The sequence below is a fragment of the Monopterus albus genome, unplaced genomic scaffold (genome assembly GCF_001952655.1).
Source record: "Monopterus albus unplaced genomic scaffold, M_albus_1.0 scaffold55.1, whole genome shotgun sequence".
Classification (NCBI taxonomy): domain Eukaryota; kingdom Metazoa; phylum Chordata; class Actinopteri; order Synbranchiformes; family Synbranchidae; genus Monopterus; species Monopterus albus.
The window spans coordinates 597,811-622,944 of NW_018127935.1; the positions used below are offsets into that span (position 1 = coordinate 597,811).

Here is a 25,134-nt window from a genome sequence, read left to right on the forward strand (position 1 = left end):
TCCTTTTTGTTACATGCATTTGCAGAGATGGTCAGACCCAAATAGCTGCACACACTCTTCATATTCTCCATGCACTTCTATGTCAAATAAAACGTATTTCTCAGTTTACCACATACAGTAAGAATACCTGCAGATGGTTTCAAAATTAAAATAAATACAAAAATCAAAAGGAAAAATGTCACTATTATAAAAGCACAAGTGTACCACATACTGGAAATCTGCCTATAGTGATAAAACACTGATGAAATGGCAAACCTTTATATATTGCATTGCAGCTGGTTTGTGAACTCTTAATTATTTATGACATCTGGAACCAACTGGCATTAGTGTATCCCATCTGATGATATATTAGCCTAAATGTAAAGCCTGAGCCAAATGTTAGTTATCAGCACAAAGCCATACATTTCCAATAGGACTTGAATGCGCCAAATTTCAGTGTCATCCTCTCATTTTCCAGCAGATGGAGGTGAATACAAACTAATGAATATGGAGCTCAAGGATCCCATTGTGAGAGACTGGGGCACTGTATTGCTATTTTCACTGTCCCTTAGCTGTAAGTAAATCAGTCATGGCCTTTGGTTGGAACAATTAATTTTGATCTTCCATTTGTGTCGATTGTTACAAAACATAAATGTAAAATAATGATAATAATAATGATGGATGGATGGATGATAATAATAATGTAAAACCTTTTGAAATATCTACATATGGCTATATGTGTTAATAAGTGTTTCTCTTAAGCTACAAATCCAAATATTGAACTGATACAGCTGAATTAGGGCCACTATTATACATGCAAATGATGGTGTATAGGCAAGTCAACCTTTTATTTAATTGTATAGTTTGATAAAGAAAACAATCAGCTGCTTTTTCATGCACTCTTATAACCCCTTTCCATTGCCTTTGTCTCAAATATATTATTTTTGCAGCTGTTCACTTCATAATTATTCAGTGCACTTGTGATTCAGATCAATTTTGACAATGACACACCTACCTGATTTTAGCAAGGTTATGGTCACATGCTTCCACAGCAGTAACAGAGTTCAGTATACCTATGGTGTGTCTATAACATTTTGTACATCAAATATTTATATGTAGCTACAGTTGTTGATTATTTAGCTTAATTACCATTAGCAGTAGTTTTTTTTTCAGTACCATTTTTTCTTCCCGGTAACGGTTTAATGTCAGATTATGGTACTATTTTATTCAAAAGTTTTTACGTGCTGGAAGTGCTGAGAAAAAAAACAACAGAAATTTGGACAAACATTGCACTGGGGGCGGAGTTCCAGACAGGCCAATATTAGAATAATCGCTAAGCAACCACAGCCGTAAACAGACAGCGGATGTCGTAAAACCAAAAGAGACTGGTGTTGGAAAGATTCGAAACAGAACCTATTGTGGTGTGGAAGAGGAGTGAGCTGCTTCCTGAGACAAGAAGAAAAGAGGCAATTCCGTGACCACACAGAGACTCAGTATAACCATACAGATATGGACGTCAAAGCTAAACACAAACGTCGTTGTTCTTTGTGAAGAAGACTGTGTCGTTCAGTCGGAAAGATCCGGTATATGAAGAGTTAAGATCTGACATCCCAACTGTTTATTTCAGAAGCTAGCAGGCTAGCACGCTAGATACCTGGGAGCTAGAAATGGAAAGCCCGAGTGAGTTTTCCTGATAGAGATCTTCGTCGAGCTTTGAGGAAGCTGTTTTCAGTTTAGATATTTTCGGCAGTGATTTAAAGTGTCCGTCGCCCTCCTCGTAAGTAGCCGCAACTTTGAAGCATGATATCAACTGAGCGCTAAGCATTTCACTACTACAAACCACAAGAAGAAAGTCATACAGGTTTGTCTCACAGTTTTATCTTCTTTTTGCAGTCCGTGTTGCAATGTAACAAGTCTTTATTAACGTGAAGTAGTTTATACAGCGGTTCCTAGTTAAATAAAGCAAAAACTCCGTCTCAGTTTTTCAGCATGCACTATTGTTAGAGGATCTCTGGCACTTTGAGCGTCACTGTCGCTACCCCGGTAATGATTCAACGATAAGATCAAATGCAAAACGACACAAACTCCGCTATCAGATGTTTACATCCGCTGAAGGGTAACTAGAAGTTTGTTATTACCACAGTTTGAGCTGGAGGTGTTTGCTTTGTGTTACAAGACTTATCTTTCTTATCTCTAAATGACTGTTTGGCATGTTAACCTGCCCTGCTGGTCGGCTTATCTTTTCCTGCGCTTGTTTTTATCATTAGAGAACATTAATCGTGTCCGGGAGAAGTGCCTAAACACAATTCAGTGCTGACTACTAAGTAATATAATGCACAAAACTGCAATGGAGTGTTACCATTGTGCTTCTGCAGATAACGTGATGTGGAAATGTACTGTCCCTTCACCCGCTGAGCATACAGTATATCCTATTCTTTAGGTATTTGTATGTAGAATACGTACAATTATAACAATATCGTTGGTGCTAATAGGAGTTGTATTTGCTTGATGAACCAATAACATTTTAGATTTATTAAGATATTACTTGAACAATTTTTTTTCTGTTATTTGGCACTCAAGTTCCCACTTGGCCAGCTTGGATTGATTTACTATGAATTTGTCTTCCTTCTTGGCATGAGGAGGGAGCATGGTGAGACATTTGTCCATCACACGTTAAGTGTGCTAAACTGACATGACTATATGATTTGTGTTGCACGATCCTATGCGCTTTGCAAAATTCTGCTCTTGATTTCTTACGGTTTAGTCCAGATAAAGCTTGTAATAGTCCTAAGAGCCTTAAGAAATTCCTCTTTACTTTACAGTCTAATGAATAGAATGGGGTGTGTGGAATTAAATTTTCTATAACACAAGACTATTTGTGGAACCTTTCTGCAAGGTTAGTCGACAAGGGAACTATGAAAATAGAACAATACACAAAAACTGTTTTGTGGTGGTTGATTTTAATGTTTCTCAGCACTCATCAGGGGAACATCTTATAATTGTGGCCTAAAATCTCTCGCAGGAGAACTTTTTGCTTTTGACCTCCAAACTCACCAAACCATACTCGGCTAAAGGAACTTAGAAAATGGATGGAACTACACTAGGAGTAAATAAAATGATTAATGTCTGCCAGGTAATCAATTATCTTATCCCCCAATCCAAATACATTTCCCATTTGTTTAAACTGAAGCTTGTTTTGACAGCTTGTTTTAATCGGTTCAAGTGTGGCTTCATTTAGATGACACATTTGTTTTACGACAACATTAACATAAGCTGTAAATGTATGGCAACTCTTCAGACAGGAGAATGATGCTGGCTTGTGAAAATGTGCAGCTGTTTAAATTAAACCAAGAAAACATGTTATCAGAATCCAGAGCAAGGCTTCCCAGTTCAAGTGTGTCCTTCCAAACAGCTGTGGTAGATTGGTGCAAAGCAGAGACCATTGATATTCTCATTAAAACCTCAAGGGTTCGGTTTGGGCCAGAGATGAATGGACTAATGTTCGCGTGGGGATGCTGCTAATCGGTGCTTATATTCGGAGGACTCAATTTTCCATTAGGTATGCAAATGTTACCGTCATTTGTATCTATCCATCACTGTCTACATGTTTGCTGTCCTGAGGAAATCCGGCTGTGGCTGAATGTTTTTGTGATCAAACATTATTGACTCCCTCAGTCAATAACCTTGGCAACAGTAGTTCCTCTCTCCAGCTAGAGCCGCACATTGCAATGGAGGGGAGGGGCTGAGTCGGAGGAGGCTTATTCCGAGCTTTGAGTAGGGCTTCGTGGTAATTCCGGCGGTCTCCGGGGTAGACATGCTTGTGTGGGTCCATTCAGAGGTGGAGAACTGCTACTCTGTATTCAGGTGATCTCTTTCCATTCATTTCTATCACAAGAACACTCAAGTTTTTCTGACCTTGCTGTCCATTGGTTATATCTCTTTTTGCTCTCACTCTTTTTTTATTTACTCCTCAACTCTATTTCATTCCTTTTCAGAACTTTTGGGCTCTCTTTAGCATTTCCGATGGAATTAATCAAACTTGTTCATGTGTGGCTTGATATTATATCATAATGAAGTTTAGCCTCGGGTGCAGTGAAGGAAATGGGTTACACTGAGAGTAGCCTTGCCTTCATACGCCATTATCTGAAACCAGTTTTACACAATGAGCTGTGGAAAAGATTATTCAAGAAGAAAATGTTCTTTTCAAAGCACACTTTCCTATTCTGGTCATTGTGAAAATTTGAGTTTAATAAAAGTCGAAATATGACAATATTATGGTGCCATCTTCATCCGTCTTGGCGTTTGTCATTCTGTTTTAAGCCAACATGGGGCCTATTGCTTCATCTTGAGCTTTTTCTGTCCCAGTAATGAGCCATTTTGTGGCTCTTAACATCTGCCAAACTTGGAACATTTTGAATGCAAGACTCATCTCCCATGCATGAGGAGTCAGGCATCCTTTGATTTGCCCTCTTTTCGTTGCCTCTATCTTGAAGTGCTCACCACCGTACTTTATAGACTGAGTTTGATGAAAAACTTTCTTTTTTTGGCTGTGGCTGTGTACAGTATGAGTGTTAATTTGGTGCTTATTCTATACAGGGTTCTCTTCTTGGTATTGTTTGTATTTCTCGCAGAGCGCTGAAGAAGTAGAGGCACCATAGGGGGAGGAAAAGTAGGGGGGCTAATTTAACATTTCTGTGGGTATAATGAACTTGGTCCAAAAGAAAACACTACTTTAAATTGCACTGCTCTTCTATTCCGGTTGGCAACATCTGTGTTAGAATACAAAGCATCTGGCTTTAATTCAGAGTTTAAAGAGACTTTATCCTTGTCAAAAAAAAGTGAGTTGGCAATCTTGCCGTAAAGCCCTATACAGTGATGCCTTTCTCTCTGCACGTGCTGTTAAATAACTCTTAGCCATGGGGTGGCATACAGCAATAGACAGCGAGAAAGTTAAATAAATGGTTTTGCAGGTGTAAAATTCCCAAGCAGCAGTCTAGTGGGGTAATTACCAAGGAAAAATATCCCTGTCTTAAATTATCATGCCATCTTTTTTGATGAAGCTGAGTGTTTTGGTTGCATTCATACCATTAGTTTGTGTGTGGCAGCAGGGTATAAAAACTCTAATCTAGTAGCATTTCAATTCTTATGCTCCTGCCTCATGCTAAGCAAAAGTACAGGATCAAGAATAAGCCATTGGTAGCAGATTTCACTGTCAACATTTTAAGCATTCCAGCACTGTTGTCTCTCATTAACAGAACAATAATGCCACATGTATCTTATCCTTTCACTCCAGCAGTTAGCACAGTCATTAACATAATCCAGGTAACACTCTGTATAGGTAAGTGAGAACCTAGCACTTTCTTAGGAGAGGAGGAAGAAACTAAGGATCCTCTTTGTGTTAGCCACTAGTCTGTGCATCTCATTACTCCTCAGTGTCCGGGTCTTGTTCCGGGCTTGTTCCAGCTTCCCCTGCCTCATTGTTGAACATCTTCTCTGACCTGGCTGAGGTTATGTTTTGCACTCTTTGAGGCTTTTCCTGATCCTAGTTAAATCTCATCTCTGCTCCAAAGATCATGCTGTCACGTCTGTGTCAGATGCTAAATGGCAGGTGAATCGAGCTCTTACAGCAACGGGATATTCAGTTTCCCCCTCAAGCAGTCACCTCCTCCCGCTCTCTGTAGTAGAAGGCAAATAGCACACATCCTTTTGACTCCTACAGCTGGGCCCACACTAGAGGATTTTATAATATTAACCAATTTTTAAAATGTGAGAGACCACATACATAATGAGAGCTTTAACTGAATTTTCACATTTTAATCTTAAGAGCACACACACTAGATGATTCAGTCAAGAGGCAGGACCACACACTTGCTGTTTTTACGGAATGATTTCAGGGACACTGATTCCCGGGACCAGGGATCTCACAGAAACTCGTGATCAAACATGACTTCCAAACAAATCAAACATGGAGGTGGACATTTGTCGTCAACCAGTAGCGTTCGTGTGCTGTATTTTATGCAGAGGAAAAAAAAAAAGAGGAGAAAGTCTTTGCTTAGAAGACGAAATCAGCACGGCTTACACATTTTGCAGTGTGAGTTGAAAATAAAGAAATGAGGAGGCTAATGCGAGCCAATATTGCAAGCTGTCGTGAAGCTTCCTGGCCAGCTTGCTGGCATTGGCTGTTGCAGGTGTCTGGTCAGGATTCAATCACTGTTGCCCCCACACTGCAGGATTCCAATATCAAAAATGCTTGATACTTAGGATTCAAGATCGGGGGGTCCTCCGATCCTGTCAGGGACATAACAATTAGGTTGTTCAACACCTCACACTCACATTGTCCAGAGAATCGCTTCCGAGCAGCCTCGCGTCAGGGGACGCCACCACCATTGTCAGGAAGGACAAATTGGGCCCAAACTCGATCTAATTACCCTGTAGTGTGGGGTCGGCTTAAGTTACTGTTTTTGAGGGGAGGTTCTTCATGTTTGCTTCCTACTCCCCCATCTCTGAATCTGTCTTCCTTTAACAATTTGATATGAAAATCTTTCAGAATTTAAATTAAGTTTCTATTCACTATTAAATTATAGCGATGGCCTTCTGGAGGAATTTTGTCAAGCGCGATGGACATAGTTTCTTTGGCTTTGCTTTTGATTTGACTTGTCCACTAAATGCATGAGTAATTATCTTTTTGTAAGGTTTTTTCTTTGCTTCTGAGATATCTTAGGACAATGTGGGTGTGAGGTGGTGTATTCTGAAAGTGTCCACTAAATGACTCATGAAAAGCCTAAAATTACTGTCACTGTGCTTCATTATAACTATAAAATATATAAATTAATGTTGTCCTGCGTCTTTAAAATGGGTTATATTTTGCATCTCTTGTGAATGCTGCTCTCTTGGCTGCTTTCAGCCCCTGTGTCTTTCCAAATCTCAGCCACTTTGATCTGAAAGCAAAATGCAAGACACCCATTGACACACAGACTAATCACACTAGTATGCCTGATCGTTAGCCATACCCTCTCAAGTCAGCTGCACTAATAAACATGTCCTAATTAGCTCTAATTGAGGATGGTTAATTTGAATGGCCTTAGTCCCTGTCTTAAAGCGACTTATAAGACTTCTTGCTAAAAAGCGGGTCTAATATGGCTTCATCAAAGCCAGACTTTGGGACCATGGGGGCTGGTGAGGGTTTCTGAGTGTGTGTGAGCACAGATTGTTGACTCCTTCTTCCCTGCTTAGTTCTTACCATTCTGCTTTACTGACATCAATATGCCTAATGGACCCCCACCCCCAAACACAAATGGTATTTTAGTGACACCAGCCATTTTTAAAGAAACAACTTCAAAGTGTGATTAAAACCAAGCAGGGAAACTTTGATCAAAGGTTAAACTATGCACAGCACGACTCTCTTCACACTGCAAAGTAAGATTTCTCTATTTGAAGTGAGAAGGGGGGAAATCAAGATTTCCGAGCTCCCTGTAACTGTTGAGGTATGCAGACGGCTTGTTATTTTGCTGTGCATCGTAGGAAATGTGATGGATACTTCTGTAGCTGCAGAGGAAGGTCCCCTGAGGAATCATCTTTAGAGTGCTGCACATTTTATTTATACTAGGAAAGGATGTTGTACATTTCCTCTTAATTTGATAAGTGACACTTTATTTCCCTCTTCTCTATACTTTTATTTATCTTTCCTATATTAGGGGAATATACAAGAAATTATTTCCCAAAGAGAAAGAGCTCACACAGGCACAGGCAGGTTTATTGCATTGGCTGTGGGCCATCTCATTTCTGCTCAAAAAGTAATGAAATCTCTCAAATGACCCAAGCAATTCAAATTTGTTCAACGATTTCATATGCCAGAGGAAGTACTATTTTGTTTTATGAGAGGTATTGTATGTTAGGATGTAGGTATTCAAGTTTCAGGCCATGTAGAAGAACAATTAAACAAACCTTTTTCACTTGTTATCCTTAACCAAAAGGTTAATTATGGTGTTATGAATGTAGCTTGTTTTATTTGCCCTGATGTAATGCCTTCTCCTCTCTCTTTTTACACTTGATTTCAGGCCTGCGGACTCGAAGTTGCACACAAACACCAAGAAGTGAGAACATGACTCACTGGCCTTTGTCAGAGACTGGCATGGGCGTTCTGTGCCAGCCTTGGCCCTGCCTGCTGCTCTAGAAGCTATCTTGGAACACCATGAAGGAGAGGCATTGAATCTAGCTCCCTGACGATCATCTCTGTACTCCTTCTCGTCCTCCTCCTTGACCTTGCCTCACCCCCATCATGCTGCGCTTCCTGCCTCTCAAACTTGGCCGGCTGTACCGTTGTCTGAAGATCCTGTTGGTAGTGGGATTGTTTGTCATCTTGTTGATGAACACCCACAACCTGTTTGCTTCCTTTCAGAAGAATGAGCTCACTGACAGACGCTTCATCAACCTCAACAAGTGCCCCGCCTGTTTTGGCACCAGCTGGTGCCGCAAGTTTATGAATGGCCAGGTTTCCTTTGAAACCTGGGGTCGCCTGAGGTTTCTAGATGTTTTCAATGTCAAGAATGTTTACTTTGCTCAATATGGCGAGCCCAGGGAGGGCACTCGTCGAGTGGTGCTGAAACGGCTTGGCTCTAACCAGGAGTTGGCTGAGATAGACCAGAAAATCTGCAAGAGGGCCACAGGCAGGCCACGCTGTGACCTTGTCCAGGCAATGTACAAGACTGAATTTGCCCGAATCAACGGCGATGTCCGTCTGCTCACTCCAGAGGTGGTGGAGGGTTGGTCAGACCTGGTGCACTGCCCCTCTCAGAGGCTGCTAGACCGTGTGGTCCGCAGATATGCTGAGACCAAAGACTCAGGCAGTTTCCTACTCAAAAACCTCAAGGACACAGAGAGAATGCAGCTGCTTATGACCTTAGCGTTTAACCCAGAACCACTTGTACTACAGGTACAGTGTCTCTTTAAACTTTTTTTTAATGTTGTGTGTTTAAAGAAATGTTTATGTGATGCCATCTGAGGCGTCCGAGGTTATTATTGTTATTTGTTACATTATATTTGACTGTTACAGTCTCTGATGAAAATACTCCATGTTGATAGAGGTTTCTTTGAGCTGATCTGTAGCACCAGGTGTTTTCAGAGTAGTTGATAAGGCATTGTTCCTGGATTACCTTTGCTGCACAGAGGATAAGAGCATCGGTACAAAGCAAGCCAGGGTGTTGGCCCACAAAGCCCCCACTAAATTACAAGGTGGGAATCCTCATTTTGTTTCCTCTTCTATACGTAGATATGAGACATGTCATTACCCCTACCCTCATCTCTAGGCTACATAGAGACTACACGCCTTCCAGACTACAGGCATCTTGATAAAGAGGTGTCTGTCAACTGAATAGAGAAGAGTTTAAGAGCTGTGGCTTCCCAAAAGATGAGATGGCTGCCAGCAATACTGAATATTTAACACTATAAGTAGTGTGGTTTTGAATTATTCACAGATGCATCTGTAAACCGTCCAAGTTGTTTCTGATTTTAATAGAGGTGTATGTCCACTGGATTCCTTTAATTTGTGGGAGACATCATGTAGAGGGGAGGGATCTCTACCTGTCTGTGGTATCTGCAAAAACATTCTTGATCCTTCACTAATCTTCCAAAATAAAACCCTTTTAAAGTTTTTGGCCTATATTACCAGGCTATCTGTATTTCAGCACTGCAATACAAAAAGTTGGAATTTATGACTTGAAGAAAAAAAAATTGAGATCAGGTCAAAAACTATTGCTGTTTTGAGGCTTTTAGTTTAGCGTTTTGATGAGATTGAACTCCTTACTTGTGATATGGTTAGACTAATAATATTATTGTGCTGCAACAGCAGCAATATCTAATTTGACATGACCTAAATTAACAAATAGAGCATTCCATCAAAAGGGTGCCTGTTAAACCTGACTGCCAGCTTTATCACCAGGTTAGGTGTAAACCCTGCCACAAAGCAGCCACACTGTGTATCATATAAGCACTATCCATTTCCTTTTTTCCCCTCACTGATTTATAAGCAGCCAATCAATTTCAATTTCAGTCTGGCATTGACTGTCTCATGAGGGGACAAAACAACAATGGCCATAGCCCATGTAGACACTCAATAACATATGCTGACCTTCAGCTGCCCCCTGTGATCATAGGGGGCGAACACCTCCAGGCATTTAGGAGGACAAAAGCAAGATCAGCCTTTTAGTCTGGTCAATCTATAAAATCTGATGAGCCTTCTGTGGCCATGTGCGGCCATGTGCTCTCCCCATTCCTTCCTTTTTTCTATTTTCTGTCTTATTATCTGTTCTCTCTGTGTCTTCCTTTTTTTTTTCTGTCGCGCTTATGTACGGTCTCCAAAGTCTGGATGGATAATTCCATCAGTGTTTTTGATGCAATTATGCTCCAGTTCAGAAGCTCAGTGAATCCCCCCCCGATCCAACCCCCCCATCCTTACCTTGCATACATCACACATGAACACATCATGCACACACATGCATTGTTCACAGCTCTCTTTATTCCCTGCTCAGCGTGGCCTGTTAATGTTTACAGGGACTCATGAATTGTTAATCTCATCCTGAACTAGTGTCCTCTGAGCATAAGAAAGGACTGTAGATCCGTGTATTCATCAGGGCAGGGGTAACAAATGGGGGGTCACGTAATGTGTAAATAAATGTGCGAGTCATCTCTGAGAATCACAGTACCTTGAGAGTTCAGCAGCATCGCTCAAGTCAAAAGATGAGAAAATTTGCTGGGAGACTGAGAAGCCCTATACACAAGGTTGGGCGGCAGTAGATCATAAAGAATTAATGACATCTATAGAGACCAAACAGGAGATGTGATGTACTACAACACCTTGGTCTCCGTTTTCACCAGAGGTTAGAGCTATTGTGCAGGGACTAGTTTTAACAAAAGAGAGGAATGTGGGATGTTTTATGACCAGTTATTAAATGAAACCTGACCATTTCAGCTATTTATCACTATCAGCCTTCTTGTCAGGCTTAGAGAAACACTTCACTTTGCTTTGCTGTAGTTAAAGAACTCTTCACTTAGGACAGTATCACTGCCTTGTATTTAAGTTTGCTATTTTTAGTGTAAACGATTTCTGACTGTCATCAGTTGCTGGCGTGGTTTTGCGGCTTGTTTTCTGTCTCTCTGACTTTACACAGTTGAATAATGTGAATAACATTTCTGTTGTGTGCTCTCTCTCAGAATGGCTTCTGTTTCCAGTCTTTTGAAGCCACAGGCAGTAAATCGGCCCTGTTTCTCTATGAGAAACCAGACCTTCTTTGTCAGTGGAAAACAATCTGCTGTGTTGCTCCGAGTCTGGCCAACAATGCGTTTTCTGTGTGCTCTGCAGTATACAAGCATACACGGATACACACACACACGTACCACCCCCACCCCTCAGTCACGTGGAAGACAATTTGGCTTTGGGGAATAAATATTTTTGGAAGGCAAAATGATGACAGCAAACAAGAAAATCCTTATCCACTGAGAGGCACATTATGCAACCTCATCTTTTCCTCTCATTTTCTCTTTACTAGTGCTGGTTTTCTTGGCCTGAAAAGAATTCTCTGTTACTGTGATATCTGGTTCAGGGGATTGTCTCTTTGCCAGGTGGAGAAATAGCATGATGCTGTTTAATTTTACCTGTCATTTGACAGTAGCTCGGTTTATGTGTAAAGTGAGTCATTTATTCTTCTCATTTCCCCATCCAGAATCTTGTTTGCCAACCCTGGGTTTACCTCCAGCTAGATGACTCAATGAATCATCAGGTGATGGCTGTGTTTGATGGAGTGCATTTGGTATAACCTTAAATTAGTTTGGTTTAGTCTTGTCCTCCCTTCCAAATCATTAAGCTTGGTGTGTTAGCCAGGAGCATGTGACTGTGCTCGCACCCCTTTTTGGTCCTCAGTGCTGTCTTGCTCAGTGAAGCCGAGAATAGGATGTGACAGGCCTGTGGGGTTAACTCAGTCAGTGGTACTCTCAACTCCTCCAGACTCAGTTTTGTGCTCTACCAGACACTCCTCTCCCCACCTTCTGCAGTTCCATCTATTCATTTAGCACCCCACCCTCACCTGACAAAGACCTGCTCCTCAGACGGCAGGAGCCTCTCACGCAACACTGTCTGTTTTTCCAGAACACAGATGCTGACACTTGATACCAAATCATAAGAGAGAGGAGAGAGATAGAAGTACGACTTTATCTTCTATTCCTCCTATTTCCTTTTTGTCCACAGCATTTTAACACGTTAGAGAACCTTCACAAACATTTGAGCAAACACTGTTAGAATTTTTGAAACAAATGGCATCAAATTGCTTGTCATTTATTATGAAGTTTTGTAAACATCAGCAGTTTAGAATCTTATTAAATAAAATTTTAAATAAAACAAAAAACACATACAAATAGAACAAAAAAAAATAGAATAGCCTATTGTTACTACTAAGAAAGTCACTTTCAGCTTTTCCCGTTTTAGGAGTCGCCACAGCGCCTTAACCATTGCAAACTACTACTAGTAAGTGCTTTAATAACCAGGGAAAGGCTGTTTAAATGATGAAGGAAGCAGCATTTGTACTGTGCTCATTTTCCTGTGCAGCAGCGATATTCATGTTAGCGTGTTGCCAAAAACATACCCAATTATCACTGAACAGACATATTAAGCAGCAGACCGGAGTGCAATAAACAAATAAGATGTTTTACCCACTTGTCTTTGAACGTTGTATTTCACCAGGAAGCCAATGTGTTCCCTAACAGGAGAGGGAGGGTTGTCCAGCTCTGGCTTCTTGTTTGTATTGACCATGACCTTTTAAACCAGGGGTTTTCAACTGATTGTGATCCAGGGATTAAGAGGTGACTGATTTGTGATTGTGATCAGTTTGAGGACATTAGTGGGGTGACTAGACCCGAATGAGTACAATTTTAATCCTGAAAATCACCTTTGCTTTTCTAATTGATATACTGTATGTGTGTGTGTGTGTGTGTGTGTGGGTGTTTGTGTGTATATATAGTGATCACATACTAGAAAACCCAAGATGGTAATGATACTTTTAGAAGATGGGTGGCAAATATAGATGGAGAGATTACAAAATGTTTAGATATTGGCCACATGGTTGTGTTCTTGCAAAAGATGCACAAAATATGTGGTCTTATGTGTGTACATAGGACAGCTCTTCAATTGTATGGTGTGGCTTTCTGGGTCAGGCCTTTACAAAGATGATCAGTGTCTGTTTTATTTATTTCTTGTCATTTAATAATAGATACTACGTCTTATCCCGGCTTAAGTGACAGCCTTCTGCCTCTAAGGCCGGTTCAGCGGCAGAAGTCCACTGGTAATTAGTATTTAGATTGCTAGTCCTGTGATTAGTACCTTTGTGTTCGGGTCTGGGGGATTGTGACGCTCTTAGCACTTAAGAAAGGAGGTTGTATACGCCGCTTCACCCTGCTTCAGATGCTCCGAAAGTCCCTTTCATTATTTTTATAGGCCTTTGTATACAGACTGTATCCTGTTAGGATAAGACAGGGAGTTATCTGGGCCCGACTCCTCTCTTTTGGCTGCACTCACTGTGGAGGCCCTGGTGGAAAGGCGAGAAGAAGAAGAAGAGGAGGAGGAGGAGGAGGAGAGGAGTGGAGGGTTTGTGTGTTTGTTGTACAAGCCAGAGCCTTGTGGTGTTTTCCCTCATTTGAATGTGCCAGATTTCTTGTGGTACCATAATCCTCTCTCTTGCTCCCTCTCTCCAAACACACACATAAGCTCATACATACATAAACATATACAAACAGAAATACACACATACATATAGTACATATATGCGCACACACACGCACATGACAGCTGTGTTTGGTTAGGTATAAATGCCTGTGGCAGACCCCCCCCCCAATCCCTCATCCCACCCCCCAGCTCCTTTTTTAGATTTCTCCCCCCACCCCCAGTTTCCTACTGTTACTGCCTGCACCCCAGCCTACCTTGAAGATGCAGTTCTGCAACACAAGAGAGTCTAACCCCAGCATTCACAACTCTCTGTGGACCCCTTAAGCTGCCCAATAAGGATCTGTAGCTGTGCTGCATCTCCTTGAGAGCCTAGGACCTAGTGTCAGAGCAAGAATATGCTTTTTAGCACATCAGCTTTTCCACAGTAATAACATTGGCCACTGCATTAATGCATCAAGCACCCAGTTCGTGCCAAAGACAGTTTTGTAAGTCAGGGATAAACTGTAGCATCTTCTAGTTTTTGTCATATGCACCCCTTAAAAAGAGCAAAACATTATTTAATCAAACTCCTACCTGTTACTGCACATCTTAAGAGAAGTGTTCATAGGCTGACACCTCATATTCTATTTGAAGTCTTTTCATGGCATGTGGGGGTCAGTGAAAGCAGTGTGTCTATGTCACCTGGCTGCCCCCGAGATAATTGGTGCCAGCTTTGAAATACAGAGCCCTTGATGTAGGCCTCAAACCCACTGGCTTTATGTCTCAGGCCAAGTTTTACTTGGGTTCCTCCCCAGCTGTGTTGGCAGTAGTGCCACCTAGAATGAGTCACCACTGCCTATGACTTAATACATTTCTCATCTTCCAGCAGAGGGCTTCTATGAGGTTGCGGGTTCAGGTCAGCAAAGGGTTTCAGCTATCAGTTAGCAGTAGAGTGTATACTAGCAACCTTGAGCTGTACTGTCCTGTGCTTTCAATTCTCATTCTCTCTCTCCAGAGCAGAGGCTTGCAGAACTCAAATACCCAGCTAACCTATTTCTATCACTACTTGGCAGAGTTCGCTGAATCATGCACACGTTTTTTCCCCTCTGTGCTGCACACACTCTACCCTGACCCCTTGGATTTGATTTCTCATTTGAGCTCTTACTTTCTTTTTTTGGCTCTGATTCTGAACAGACACGCACGCAGTGTTTTCATTCCTTGTGGAGACTTTACAGTGACTTAGATTAATTTCCTGGAAACTTACCCTACTCTTAATCATAACCATGACTTCTCTGACCCTAACCCACCACCCCAACCCTAACCATTAACCCTAGCTTTAAACTAGGTTGTCACGGTACAGTTCAGCAGCTGGTCCTGACAAGGAAGGCTGAGTCCCCACAGTGTGTGTGTGTGTGTGTGAACAGGTTTTGATCACCACAGTGTAATGCCAAGCACACACACACACACACACACACACACACACACATACATGCACAGGTAGTATTTCAGGTGTCTCCTTTGTATGATTTTTTTCCCCTTTCCCAAGACTGCTGCCACCTCTACGCGCTGTGACTTTTCAGTCACTGAATCACATGTCTGGTAAAGACGACAGGCCTATTCTAAATTCAGATACATTTGTTTTAAAGTCTGTCTCCTCATTCTTTTTTACAACCACACACATTCCCTCCTTAGCTTGGTGTTCTGACTAGGCATTTAATGGCTTCCATGTCTGGAAGACACAGCATCACTGCCCTGTATTGCAGATTTTGGAGGGTGGAACAAAGAGAACGGGGGGGGAAGCAGGGTTAGGAGAAGAAGCAGCAGCAGCTGGAGATGAGAGAAAAAGAGAAGAAAGAGGTAGCGCCATGTGTGCCAGGATGAGGAGTTAGCACTGGCTTCCCAGTGGGTGCGTGAGCTCTTGCTGCGGCCTAACCGAGTGGATTTTAAACTTAAATTGCTAGCAAAATGCCAGATGGGGCTCGCCACAGATCCAGAGACTCACAAGGTCAACAGGAGAGCTGCAGAGAAAAGCGACTTATTTTTTCAAGTCCAGCTTTGTAGACCCAGCCCTGCAGAGCAGATGTGCCTCCTTATTAACACTGAGCCTGTTTGATAAACAAGAGTGAATAATGTTAATTTTGAAACATCAGAAATGAAAGGGTTTTTTTTTTTTTTTTTTTTTTTTTTGCTGTTGTTTTGTGTCTGACTAAACACGCCTGTCCGCCATGCTTGCTCAGCTTTGGCATTTGATCCCCAGGCTCTTGGTGTGTCCTGTTCTAACATGTTTGCTATGAAGCGAATGGGTTTTGCTGCACACATAAAAAACGTATGTGGAAAACTACTAATTTCATTTTTTTGCTGCAAGTACCTGTAGACATAGTAGGAAGGCAGCTGGTTTCTTTTAAATCCTGAATTTATAAAACAATTTGGTGTCCATGTAGTTGTATATCTGTGGATGTATACGCGTGTTTGATGGACCAGCTTGCTTTACAAGCCAGCCAAGGCAATATCTTGGGAGCTGCTCATGTTTACTTGCCCCTTGAATAGAGGTTGTTATCAGCCCTGGTCACGTTGCATGTTCTCATTCACATGCACTGGGATACAGTTTCACATAGACCTACACACCCACACAAAGACCCTCTTTCGCCAACGTGCACACACACACACACACACACACACACACACACACACACACACACACACACACACACATGCCCTCCCTGGAGTAGCCCAGTAGAAGGACGTGCCTTTGTCAGCAGATGTCAGGACGCAGGTGTGTGTTCCTGTGCCTCTCGCACCATTCGTTTCATCCTCTTCTCCAGGGGCTGTTCATTTGTCTGTGGCCCTGTTTCATTTCAGCCTATCCAATCTCCCCCCAAGAGGATGCCAGTGTGAGTCTGTTGTATTGCAGGGAGGGGAGTGGAAAGCATAAACACCCCCCAGTCAATACTTCTGTAGTGCATCAATACAACCTTCAAGATTATTCTTGTCAGACTTTGGCCTAGATGTCACCGTGAAACTATCTTTAATGAGACAAATCTGTTTTGGTCAGTTTTCCATCCTCACTTTCATTGCCAGTGCAACACACGCTCATTATCACTATGACACAATTATAAAAAAAAAATTAGAAATTTGTATGGAAAATAAGAAGATTGGTTGACACCAAGTTTTATAACTTAAAAGTTTTGCTAAGCAGGAGATAAAAGGTTTTTACCCAACAATAGGAACAAGTGATGGTTAGACCTTTAAAGCAGTAAAAGTCGCTGGAATGTGTCATTGGCACTTTCGCACCCTCAGCATTTTACACTGGGAGATGACTGATAAAATTCATTACCTGTGCAATCACCGCACATACAGTACCGTCCAAGTCCACTCTGAGATAATGCAGTGGATGTAATATTAGGCTGGACTTTCCTGTCCCCCTCCCCACTTAATGCTTCATCGCAGACGTTAATGACTTCTGCAGAGTAACCGTTTAAAGAGCGCTGAGGGAGGATGATTGGTGGGACATGTGGAGTATTTATCAACTTCTGCAATAGGTAGATTTAAATCTAAACCTCACATGTCCACTTAAGTGTGCCTCCCTGCCTACTCTTGTTCAGTAGTTCTCACCTTTAGACATATTGCACATAAAATCCAAATATAGAAAGTTCATAAAAATTCTACCAAAGTATTAATTGTCAAGATGAAGCGCAATGAGCCTGCCGGTTCTCTGAATAAGGAACATCTACAGTATGTTAAGAACTGAGGACAAGGGCCAGACAGACATAAAGGCATTCTCATAACAGCCATTGATGGTGTGTGAAAGTAGCCGTAGGGCATTCATCCTTCTCCTTCCCATCAGCCATCCCCCCACCTGCTGCCGCTCTACTTTAGCTCCCATTCAGGCTGCAACCTGACAACAAAGAGAGAGATGTGTTTAGCAGGCAGGTCTTTGCTGGTTTATTCCTCCTGCCCACTGGAGCGGAGACGTGAAAGACACTGTGTTTGTCTCTTCTGTTTGCCGTCTTCATCGTATCCTCTCTCTTCTCTACCCCTTTACTGTGCCTATCCATTCACCCTGCGGGGGGTTGAGAGAGGGCGGATGGTGTTTTACAAAGCAGATTTAGCCGTAACACTGGACCGGCTCAGTTTTGTCAACAAGAACCAGAGCTGCTTAGATTTGCAACAACATAAAGTGATCTGAGGTTTGAATCTGGGTCAACGGGAAGCAAGCCTAATAGGAGTGTACTGCCAACAAATCCGGCTCCAGCACAGTATTTCTATACCAACTTCAGAAATTTGAAAGCCAGTTTAGATATTTAGCCTTTTAAATCTCTAATGCTAAAATTTTTTATGTAGGAGTGCACGTTGGCTCTCAGTAGTCTAGGATTGTCTTTTTTCCAAGCAGTATCTGGGAGTGCAGCGAGCCCACCATTTGCCTTTGTTTCCTAGTGTCTATCATCATTTTTCACGTTTTGAGACTTATCTTCTTCTACTGTCAAGTTTGTGATATCAGGAAATCTAGACGAAGCCTATTAAGTAAGCCAAGAGTTTCTGGGGGAGGTTGCTATGAGTTATTTCCAAATCTAAGCATGACAGACGCAAACAGACCAGTTGCTAAAAACCAAAAGCGCTTCCAGGACCGGCTGTTTTCGTCTGGCTCACAATTGATTGGGTCCCCTCAGGACAAATAGGCTTGAGTAAGACTGTGTTGCATGTAGCTCTTTGTCACCCTCTCTTGGTGGTGAATCTTACAATTGTTGGATCCAGTAGATAAGGTATAGATCTGGACCAGTAAAACAATCTGTGATGGACTGTGAAAGTCGGCCTCTCTGTTTCTGTGTAGATTGTAAAAAAAAAAAAAAAAAAAAAAAAAAGTTACAATTGTTTCAGCGAGGTCTTGATTTTTGCAGGGTTGTTTGTCCGGTCAAGCACCCCGTACAAGGCATCTCCAGCATTAGATTTACATTCAGCTCATTGCATCACATACTCTACCACAGGTGGGATTCATATGCTTTGACCTTTAATATGCTTAGTGAATTATAGCCTAGTGAATGGATGTATTTAAGCAGTAGTTTGAGGAGTGTCTGAGATAAAATGTCTCAACACTAGTCAATGGTGCACTAATTGCTGCATAGTCATCCACTTACCTAATCATGGCTTTATTTATTTATTTTTTTGCCCTCAGTGCCACAGTGACCGGGGTCCACCTGTTTGGGATACAGCAGACACACGGTCGCTGGAGGATGGGGGTTTAAACGTGTTTTTAAATAATTTGTATTTGATTAAAATTTAAAGGGTGTTAGGGCAGCCATGTATTTTTAACCCCCACCCTAAACATAAATCGAAAGTATCACTTTGAATGTAAAGTGAGATGCTATATTCATAGCAGTTCACACCTTACAGTACCTGCAGTGACATGCTGTGTTTCCTACCATGTCGCTGATGCGATGGGTTTCAGAAAGGCAGGACTACTGAGGCTGCTGTGAAACATGAGCGCTCCTGATTCTCTGTCGGTGTCTGCACAGCAGCTGCCTGCCAGAACCAGAAGCCTAAGAGAGATTTGTTACATAGGCTATCATTAAGCTAGCATACGGCCAGGTGTTTATTATAAAAGATAGAGGCCTATGGCGGGGGGGTTATTGTAAAAGAGGAACGCTTATCAATTGTAGCAAAGCTTGTAAACTGCAACAAAACAGTCCTCTCATGGTGATAGCCTTTGGCAATGTAATCGACCAGGAGAAAAGAATGCAATGTAGAGAAAGTGTGACCTAAGAGCTCATGAAGAGTGATGAAAGCACTAATAGTATTAGACATATAGTGTATACAGAATTCGCAGAGTCCAGTCCCTTAGCAGCTTGGCACATTTTGCCAAATGTGGCAGATTCAAACTAAGTTGCCTGTGTTCAGTGAGTGCTTTTGTGTTTGCCATGTGCAGATGTTACCAATTGACTTTGAGTGATTGCAGATGATGGTGCATGTGTGCCTGTGTTGTTTGACCTTGATAAGGTGGGGCAGATCTGGGAGATATTAGGGTATTGTGCATTTAAGCAGCGATACCTCTTCCTGCTAGTGTTATTGCCCTGCTATTATAAATTGGTTGTAACCAGTGATACACAAAAATTTCTTGTCAGTTTGCCCAAAGTGCATCAACCTGGTTATCCAACATCGTGCAGCAGTTTAAATCGCCCAGCTGCTACATCACAGCACATAAGGCTTTCCTGCTAACTGCTGCAACCACAAATCACCTCCCATCAATTCACTGGAAGCACTGAGTATAGCGTTGTACATCAGCTCATTGCTGCAGGGTTTTAGCACAGACTGGCTCTCTTCTTTTTATTAAATTTAATCCCTTATACACATGGCTGGCTCTGTTTCATGTGATCCTATGGCAGATTGTCAACTATTGTTCTTAAACTTGTGTATCAAAATTACCTAGGGCTGACCACAGCAACTCTGTTTGATCTGTGGAGTTTATTTTTATTTTTTTTTTACGATTTGTATTGAGAAAGTGATTTCTGGGCAAGTTAAATATTTGAAGGTTCTCTGTATGTTAGCCTTTACTTTTCAAAGCCAGCAGGCATTTCTGTTTTTCTCTGCATTACACAGCTTGACTTCTTTTATCTGTTTTTTTTTTTAAATCAACATGCTCTGTTCTCATCTGTTTCTGCTTCCCAGAGCTTTCCGTCAGATGAAGGGTGGCCATTTGCCAAGTACCTGGGAGCATGTGGGCGCGTGGTAGCTGTCAACTATGTGGGCGAGGAGCTATGGAGCTTCTACAATGCGCCCTGGGAGAAGAGAGTCGACTTGGCACGCCAGCTGATGGACATCGCCGAGCAGCTCACTAACAACGACTTTGAGTTTGCCCTCTACCTGCTCGACGTCAGCTTCGATAACTTTGCAGTTGGCCCACGCGACGGAAAAGTCATTGTTGTTGATGCTGAGAATGTTCTCGTGGCAGACAAAAGGCTGATCAAGCAGAGTGAGTTGGGGTGTTATTACCTGAACATATGTGTTCTGTGTCTGTGAGTAATGCAAAATACACCTTTATGTTTGTTTGTCAACATGTGTGTGTATCAAAGTTTTAAATATTACCACTCCTGGAGGTACAGTATGTAAGCTGATGCTCGGCCATCGGCCGCCGTTGATCCATCAGTGTTTGAGTGATTGTCTGTTGCCCTCGTCTTTGTGATGTGTCTCACACTGTTGGCACTAGTTGGACCCCGTCAGGGGTTTTTCCCCGATTCGACATGTAGAATCAGGGATGGACCTTGTCGGCCAGAGAGAGACCGCTCTGATCAGCTGTTCAGCTTAGCAAATCAGTGCTAGTCGTTATCTCTCCCATTTAGTGTGGTTTCTCCTTGTTTTTTGTCTCTACGACTTTGTTTCTTCTTCCACAACCAAGAAATGACAGTGCTATTTGCAACTTCTTATCAGACATATTCTCGGTTAGAAGCAGCTATAAACAGCAGCTGTGCTGAACGACAGCTGCTTTGTTTACAGCTGGTATATTCAGTCTAGCTCTTCTTCTTTCCCTTTCTGAATGGCAGATACAGATACGACCGCCTGCCGGTAGGGGAGTTATTTTTCTCACACAGGCACAGAACGTACGTGCAGTCTTTGCGGTGTGTTCAAGTGGCACTTTTTCAACCCAACTGACCCAATCAAAGGCAACTTGAGGCCTACATCACTGGCGCGTCTCTGCCCTAAGAAGAGAAGTGCTGGTCATTTTTACAGGACAGTATTTACATTAACACTCAAATTACAAAGCTGTTATTGGTGGTTTTATACTTCTGTGAGATTGATGAATATTTAAATGGTTAAAGTGATAATCATTAACATGACTTCTCATGCAGTAGTTCTTCTTCCTTACTATCCTTTACTGTAGTTGTTTGTCACACACTTTCTCAAAAGCCAGTGTGATTCAAACAGTGACCCCAGACTGAATTCTGTAGAACTGTAGCTGCTAACTGTGGCTTATGAGGCAGTGACGAGGGAAGACCTCAAGGGACAGACAAGTGTGGGCAAATCTTCAAATGCTCAAAGCCTCCTCTCTTCTAAGAATACACCCCTCCGGCACCCCTCCAACATGATCGTCCCCCTCAAAGCAAAGATCGTTTGGATAACGAGCCATCTCCACTGCCCTAGTTTTTTGAGTCTTATAACAAGGACGGAGTGAGCTATAGATCACACACTCAGTGTTTCCTAGCCCTCAGTCCTCCCTCCCCCTCCCTGCAGCTACTTCACAGAGAGAGACGGCCGCCCAGTCACACTCTTAGATTTGTCCCTTTCTGCAGAAATTCTAATAAAATGATAAACTTTTCTGTTGCTAGGTGTTGAAGTTCCAGCATTGTGACAGGTATATGGTTATGAACTCACTATGTGAATGGGATTTTGTGTATTTACTGTTTTTTTTTTTGGAGGGGAGGGAAGTATTGTGATCAGTTTATCCTGAGATTAATGTGTCATGTTATCAAATTACAAGATCTGAACCTGCTTATCCTGGCCATTCAGAGCCTCAAGAATGGTTACGTGCTTATTGTGTGTTTGGATCTGTTTGTGTGCGTGTTAAGTGCCAGGGCGCAGCAGGAACAAGAAGGATTATGGCGGTAATGAGTATTAGGAGGTCACAGCCGTGTGTTGGACGGCAGTAGGAAGTAGGTGCGGTAACCTCCCAAGGCTCCACAAACAGAATCCAATCCCTACAATTAGAACCTGAGATTGAAAGTGAGTTAAAGTGTGTGGTGTGAATCTCATCAGTGTAAACTGAGCCCAATTGATTTGCAAATCAAACACGCAGAAACCTGCGCACCGTTCCACCCTTTCGTCAGGGGCGCTCGTATCGATGTGGTGGGTCGGTGAGATACATGCCTGCCATGTTCAAGTTGGACTGTGTGCTTTGTATTTGCACAGTCCGGTGGCGTCATCATTGAGTTTATAGCATTTGAGGATGGTTTCACCCCCGGTGGTTTTTGGAAATGTGTTGTATAATGTACCACCCTCTTCACTCACTCTCATTCTCTGCTTGACACAGTCACTCACTGGCTTACACAAACACACAGACACACAACAGCACTTGAAACACTTGTGCACATGCGGTGTTTCTCTGTCTCTCACATTCAATAATGCACTGTAACATAGGCATGCATTGTTAAAACTGGCTCTTACTCTTGAATGGCACTAGTAAAGCCATGCTAACAAGCATTTCAAGCCCACTGTCCCTTCTTAGTGTAGCCATGCATGGGCTGAGGTGACTATGTACAGGTCTGACGTGAGCTCTTTCAACATGGAAAGCACTGGGTTTGCAGGAGACGAGAGGCTAGGCCGCCTTCCTCATCCGCTGCTCTCCTACTCATTTGAATTGGAAATGATTTTGTTTTAGAAATGTTCTCACTTTATTACACTGAGGTCTGTGGGAAGAGTGGAAAGGGGACTGAGCTCCAAGTCAACAGACATCTGATATCTTTTAGCTTTTATTTTAGAGTCTGAGTATTTTTTGTTTGATTTCTTTCTCATTTGCTCATCTTCAACCTTGAGTATGAACTTTCTCCCCTGTTTGTTCTAGAAAGGGCTGTTGTAAGTGTGTGTGTGTGTGTGTGTGTGTGTGTGTGTGCGCATGAGTTAACAAGAATGGGACACACTTCTGATGCCATCTGTCAGTCAGTGCTGAGGTGTGACACATGCCAGCTCTGAAATATGAATTGCTTTCACCTCCCCTTGCTGCTTATTCACATACATCTTTATATATATGTGTGTGTGTGTGTGTGTGTGTGTGTGTGTGTGTGTGTGTGTGCAAGCTTGTGGAATGCATACAGGGACAGATCAATCTTCATCACCTGCACTGATTGAGGTTGATGTGCCCCTCCTCTTCGGAGGTCCACCGGGGCCCCCTTGCTAACAGGGCAGCACTGGGTGTTTGATTGAGTTGTTCTGATGAACCAGAGGAGAGGTGCCTTACAACACTGATGCACTGATTATGTGTTTGCATCTTCTGGGTCCCCCCCTTCCCCCATTGTTATTGATCTGCTTTTTAATGCAGAAACCAATAGCTCTCTCCTCATTCCAGGTTATTTTCTTTCCCTGCACAATGCTCCAAAGAGAAAAAAGCAATGCGAAATGAGCTGAAGAATTTCATTTGCTCAGTAAATCTGGAAATTGGTTTATTTCTGTCAAATGAAACAGTAGATGTGTTATTTGGCTGTGAGCTTTGAAAAAGAATTTTTCTTTAAGTGCCTGTGGCACCTTGGTCCTGTGAGCTTCAGTTGGAGTTGATTTCTTGGGTAATAATTTGTAAAAAACCATTGAAAATGGTTCTTCTTCTGGGTAGATGGAGTCTAACAACTGGCTGTAATCACAATGAGTTATGCTTTAAATTTCCCATGTACATCTTTCAGCATTTTACTATCTATCTTAATCGAAACAACAAAATACATAAATGCTTGTTGCTCTGTAATAAATTTAAGACCTTTTGGCTGTATGATTTTCATCAGACAACATTTTCCATCGCTACATATCCTGTTCTTCATTACATATAGGAAACAAGCTAATGACTCAGCATATACATTTGAAATAAATGTTATACATCTATGACTCAATATTATTGACTTTTCTTGTGATCAGTATGTTTTTACAGCAGCGTGTTCATTTAACTGTCTCTTTGTCTCTCTGCAGACAAGCCAGAAAAGTATGACGTGTGGTATGAGAGCCGTTTTGAGGAGTGCGACAGGGAAGCCTGTCTGTCCTTCTCCAAGGACTCCCTTTGCTCCAGGGTCACTGTGGACCACAACTACTATGCTGTGTGTCAGAACCTGCTGTCGAGGTATGCTACATGGCGGGGAACCACTGGAGGCCTCCTCCACGACCCCCCTGCCCACATAGCCAAAGATGGACAACTCGAGACCCTGTTGGACGAGTGTACCAAACCCAAAAAACAATACGGCCGCTTTCAGGCAGCCAAAGAACTGCGCGAATACCTCACACAGCTAGCTACCGCTTTGTCCTCTGCTACGGCCAGGTAATGAATGGAGTCTGCTTTATGCACTGAGAGACTGGATTGTGGACTCTTTATCTCTGGACTCCTGAGATCCTGGTTCATGTACATGATGTCATTTGCTCCTGTTTGTGCACTGGAGCAATAATGTGTAAGGGGCCTTACATCAGGAAGTGTAAGAATCAAACTTCAAAGCAGATTTGTTAAAGCTCTAGCTTTTACCTGACATTGCCCCTGTGTGAAAGAGGAGTGTGGCACTAAGAGATACTGGTTAGAACCAGGATTGAGAGGGGATAGAGGTAACTTCTCCTCTCCCAGGGTGGGCCTGCCAGGTGAGAAAGGGCTCTGGTAAATGCGTCTTTCACTGGATCCAGGCTAACAAAACCAAGCGCGGCTAAGCAACAGTGGCAGCAAAACAAAACAGTCCTGGTCACAGCCAGTTTTTTTTCTATTGTTTTTGTTTTTGTTTTTTTTATTAGAGCCGTTCATTTAGAAC

At 42.3% G+C, this 25,134-nt stretch overlaps 1 protein-coding gene across 1 annotated transcript; it reads left to right on the forward strand.

Moving 5' to 3' along the window:
- Positions 1–1,363: 1,363 nt before the first annotated feature.
- Positions 1,364–25,119, forward strand: dipk2ab (divergent protein kinase domain 2Ab). Its single transcript, XM_020602344.1, has 4 exons — positions 1,364–1,840; positions 8,037–8,911; positions 20,327–20,630; positions 24,320–25,119. Exons 2-4 carry the CDS (start codon positions 8,258–8,260, stop codon positions 24,664–24,666), a joined length of 1,305 nt encoding a protein of 434 aa, XP_020458000.1. The 5' UTR covers positions 1,364–1,840; positions 8,037–8,257; the 3' UTR covers positions 24,667–25,119.
- Positions 25,120–25,134: the final 15 nt, after the last annotated feature.

Coding starts and splice junctions, on each gene's coding strand:
- dipk2ab (XM_020602344.1), top strand. CDS start 8,258: ATGCTGCGCTTCCTGCCTCTCAAACTTGGCCGGCTGTACCGTTGTCTG. Junction 8,912..20,326: donor CAGAACCACTTGTACTACAG/GTACAGTGTCTC, acceptor TCTGCTTCCCAG/AGCTTTCCGTCAGATGAAGG. Junction 20,631..24,319: donor CAAAAGGCTGATCAAGCAGA/GTGAGTTGGGGT, acceptor GTCTCTCTGCAG/ACAAGCCAGAAAAGTATGAC.